Below are 4,422 nucleotides of genomic sequence, written 5' to 3' on the forward strand. Positions count from 1 at the left end.
GTAAACATTTCTGGTGATTTTTAGAGCAGTGAGTTATAGAGAAAAGTAGAAACGTTTTAAAATTTTATACAGAAAGGTATTTACTATCCTGAAGTGCTTCAGAAGAGAAAAGCACACACACGCCAAGCTCGGACCAGAGGATGACTATTTAAAACACAATCGAAGTCAAAATACAAAAAAACAAACAAGTTAAAATAGGGTTTCTACATGTAATGGCACCTTAATTGTTTATAAAATTGACAGTGACAAATATTCAGTGCAGCATCGGGGCCAGTGCTGCTCAGTCTGTCCTCATAATCCTCCAGTACGCCTTGTTCCACCTGCTGAGCTCCTCCAAGCTCTCAATCCTGTTTCTGGCCGCCTGATGGTGAGAAACAGTAACCCTAAATGACCGAGTGGTCAGAGTCAGGGAGTCAAATAAACTGTATGCTTCACAGTGCTTGACACTTGTTGATCAGTCCTTTGGCCAACTCGGCTAAGTTTGTCTTAATATAAGAATTAACAACAACTAAAATGAAAAGCAAATACACATGACAAATACAAAAAGAAAATAACTAAACGTACAAAACTAAAAGCAACTCAAAACCTACACAAGACAAAATACGTACACCAGTAACTATTAAGTCTTTAAAATCTGTCAATCCACCACACAAGGGAAACAGCTATACTACACACTATTACTCTCTGGAATGAAGTAGATAATGCGTAGGAGAGGTTCTTAATCAGGAAAGGAGTCCTAACGTTCCTCGCCTACTTAAGTCCACACCAGCCACTTTCCCTCCAGTCAACCCAGCCGCTGCTCAAACCTGTCTACAAAGGTTACGACCTGGCTCATGGGGTAAAGGGAAGCAACATGAACCAGAATGTTTTTGGTAAAAGTGCAAGTTATTTATTATTGCCAGGGTTTACAAACAGAACGGGAAAAAGGGCTGGTGGATGCTGCTTAAATGAAAGAAACAAATATTACTTAAAGAGGCCTTTCCAACTGAGAGAGAGCCACCTGTGACTAAACAAAACTCTGACCTGTTCAGCAAGAAACAAAATGCAAAATGAGCAGCACCCTCTAAGCCTAGTGTGTCTAACAAACTGCGGGTGTCTGGTTGATATCAGTAATCCCCACTAAGATACTTGCCCTGCTTCCTTAACACAATTCACAAGGTGTTAAGATCACGAGCTGGAACCAGAAAGTAGGCAGGTCTTGCGCCAGCCAATCCTCGGCAAGGGATCGCACATCCTGCTTAACATGACACAGCTGGATAACACAGATACACATGTACAGATAAGGACAGTGGGTGTAAAAACCTCAAAGGTTGCTCATCCTAAATGGTAAATGCTCATTGAGGTGAGAACGTGTTGAAATGCTCTGTATTTGTGTAGCTGCTTTGTAGTCTTCCGACCACTCAAAGCGCTTTACACTATGTCACATTCACCCATTCACACACATTCATACACTGATGGGTCATTGGGGCTTCAGTATCTTCCTCTAGGACACTTTGAGACACACATTTCAACATGCTCTGTTTGTGGAAAGTAAACTAAAAAAATTGACTGTGTCCTTTAAATAAATAAAACTTATTATTTTCATATCTAATATCAACATGTGGCTGTTTTTCTGTGCACTACAAGCAGATTGTTCTGTTTTGTAGAAAGTCCAGATGTCTTGTTGCATGTAAAACCTCAAACCAACCTGAGTGTGTTTTCTCTTTAGTTCTGACCTCACTGCTGAGCTGCACAACAAACCAAGGTGAGAAAACTTCTTCTGTCACAGCCAAAGCTGTCAAGTCTGCAACACTGAGTGGCTAACATAAAAAACACAACATAAAATATTTACAACTACAACACAAGTAGCCAGATCTCAACCATCGTTGAAAACATGCAGAAAACTTTTGTCTATCAGCTCTAATCTGAGCTTAATTCAGTGCCTGAAACTCAGAGATCAGTTCGGCAGTGAAGAAGTGACAGTGAGAAAGTAGGAATATGAGGAATGTGGAGAAGATTAATGCAAATCATCTCTTTAACCACATCTTTCTGTCTCTTCCTCCAGCCTCTCTGACTGTGAGTCCCAGCAGCTCTCAGTTTTTCAGCTGGAAGTCTGTCTCTCTGAGCTGTGAGGAGGACGACAGCTCTGCTGGATGGACGCTGAGGAGGAACACAACCAGAGGAACCAGGACTCAATGTGGAGCTGGCTGGGGAAGATCAGCTGGTTCTTCTTGTAACATCAGCTTCATCCTGCCATTGGACAGTGGAGTTTACTGGTGTGAGTCCAGAGAGGGAGCAACCAGTAACACCATCAACATCACTGTCACTGGTAAGATCAGACTGTGGAGTTAGTGTTGATGAAGCTGTGTGTAAATGATGAAATGCTGTAGTTTGTCTCTGTGTTGAGGTGGACCAGTGATCCTGCAGAGTCCTGTCCTCCCTGTGATGGAGGGACATGATGTCACTCTGCACTGTAAAACAGAGACCCCTCCCTCCAACCTCCCAGCTGGTTTCTATAAAGATGGCTCCCTCATCAGGACTGAGCCTACAGGTCACATGACCATCCACCATGTTAACAAGTCTGATGAAGGCCTCTACAAGTGTAACATCAGCGGTCGTGGAGAGTCTCCATCCAGCTGGATCTCTGTCACAGGTGAAGAGGCCTTTGATTTCAGGACTTATTTCATCCAGAGATTCACCTGACCAGGTGGATTCTCTCTACAGGTAAACCTACAACATCAGCCCCGCCCACATCTGCAGCTCTGACCACCCCGCCTACTCCATCGCCCCCTGCCTCAGACCCCATCCAGCTTGTGTTCAGACTGATCTACCACCTGGTGGTGTTCTGTCCATACTGCATCTCCACTGTCCTCCTGGTGTCTTTATATCGACACAGGCCCACAGGTAACACTCTGAATCCATCAGTCAATCAGTCAATAAATATCACTGATTATTGACAGTTGTCTCTAACAGATAAATGATCTACATTTTCTTTCTAACCTGCTCTGACTGCAGAAAATTACCTGCCCGTCTCCATGGTGATGACCCCGCCCCCTCAGGCTGAGGAGGGATTGGATGATGACTGTGATGATGTCATCACTGCTGTCACCACAGAGCATCACTTCTGAGTTGATCCAGTGTGTTCAGTGTGTTCTGGTTCTTAATGAAGCTAAAATGTTTGTGTCATCAGAAAATAAACCTCAGATTTCCTTCATAGATCACAAACAGCAGAGGACCCAGAACACTTCCCTGTGGAACTCCTCATGTTCTAGTTTGACTTGTAGATGATGTTGAACTCAGGATCTCAGACTTCAGCTACAGTCTCACTTTAAACTCTTCTAATCTTATTCTGTAAGCAGCTGTGTGAGAGCAGATATCAGAATTAACTCTGTCAGGTTTAGTGAAGCCTGATCACTCAGAAAAAGACTGACTGAGGTGAACTTGATTCATGATACAGGTGTAAATTCTTTGTACAAAGCCGTCGACATGTTTTTGGTCCAAATGGAAACTGATAGTTATTCAGGTTCGAGTTTTGTTATTGTTCATATTGGTTTGGTTCAGATGTTTTAGAACAACGTGAAGTCTTTAATTTTTTATTTACTACTATATGTTTTTAATAAACCTCACACAGTTTACCAAATCTCAGAGAACCAACCTATCATGTTTATTGATGGAGGGGATACCGGAGCACCCAGAAGAAACCCCTGCAGACACAGGGAGAACATGTAAACTCTACACATAAAAGCCAGGACGACCAGGGTTTAAACTTGGAACCTTCTAGCTGTGAGGCCATAGTGCTCTCCACCGGGCCACAATGCACCCACGTTATAGTCATACAGAGGACGTATGTTTTCCATTTGAGAAAAGGTGAAGACGACCTTGATAGGATATCTGGCGTTGGTAAGTAGATGCTTACGTGTCATGGTAGATCTGAATTTTATTGATTTCATACTCCTTGCCTCTGTCACCTTTCCTCTGTAAATAATATCACAGAGAGCACGGTCTAGACCTGCTCTATATAAAAAGTGCAATGAGATAACTGTTGTTGTGAATCAGTGCTATATTAATAAAATTTTATCGAATTGAACTGGATGTGTGAGAAGGCTAACAGTCTCACTCTCAATTCGTCACATATGGACACTTGGTCCTTGGCATTGCATTTAATGCCCTGGGTACCCGTTTTGCTTGGTTTTTGGACGTGTAGGGCTCCTCGGTCAAGTTAGCAATAAGACAGCCTAAGTCCCTCACTTCCACGGGAAAAATATGTACGGCAATCAACGTCAAATGTTTTTATCCTGTTTGAATTGTGCTCTGAATTACACATATGATGTTGGTCAATTTAAAAAATAATTTTGCCGTCAAGAAAGTTGCAGTTTGTCTTAAAGAAGTAAACTAACATTAAGTGCTGTGTGAAAGCAACATGTTAACACTGTAATGCAAACT

At 42.4% G+C, this 4,422-nt stretch overlaps 1 protein-coding gene and 1 long non-coding RNA gene across 2 annotated transcripts; both read left to right on the forward strand.

The window, feature by feature from the left end:
• Window positions 1-1,578: 1,578 nt before the first annotated feature.
• LOC123966114 (high affinity immunoglobulin gamma Fc receptor I-like) lies at window positions 1,579-2,682 on the forward strand (the record flags this gene model as incomplete). The annotated part of the gene is made up of 3 exons (XM_046042338.1): window positions 1,579-1,744; window positions 2,045-2,308; window positions 2,387-2,682. Coding segments are annotated over 3 exons (726 nt in total), but the record flags the coding sequence as incomplete, so codon positions are not given.
• Window positions 2,683-2,777: 95 nt separating this feature from the next.
• Window positions 2,778-3,883, forward strand: LOC123966115. The gene is made up of 3 exons (XR_006823886.1): window positions 2,778-2,883; window positions 2,995-3,502; window positions 3,611-3,883. It is a non-coding gene; the product is annotated as an uncharacterized LOC123966115 (long non-coding RNA).
• The last annotated feature ends 539 nt before the right edge of the window (window positions 3,884-4,422 follow it).

Source organism: Micropterus dolomieu, unplaced genomic scaffold (assembly GCF_021292245.1).
Source record: "Micropterus dolomieu isolate WLL.071019.BEF.003 ecotype Adirondacks unplaced genomic scaffold, ASM2129224v1 contig_12713, whole genome shotgun sequence".
NCBI classification, from domain to species: domain Eukaryota; kingdom Metazoa; phylum Chordata; class Actinopteri; order Centrarchiformes; family Centrarchidae; genus Micropterus; species Micropterus dolomieu.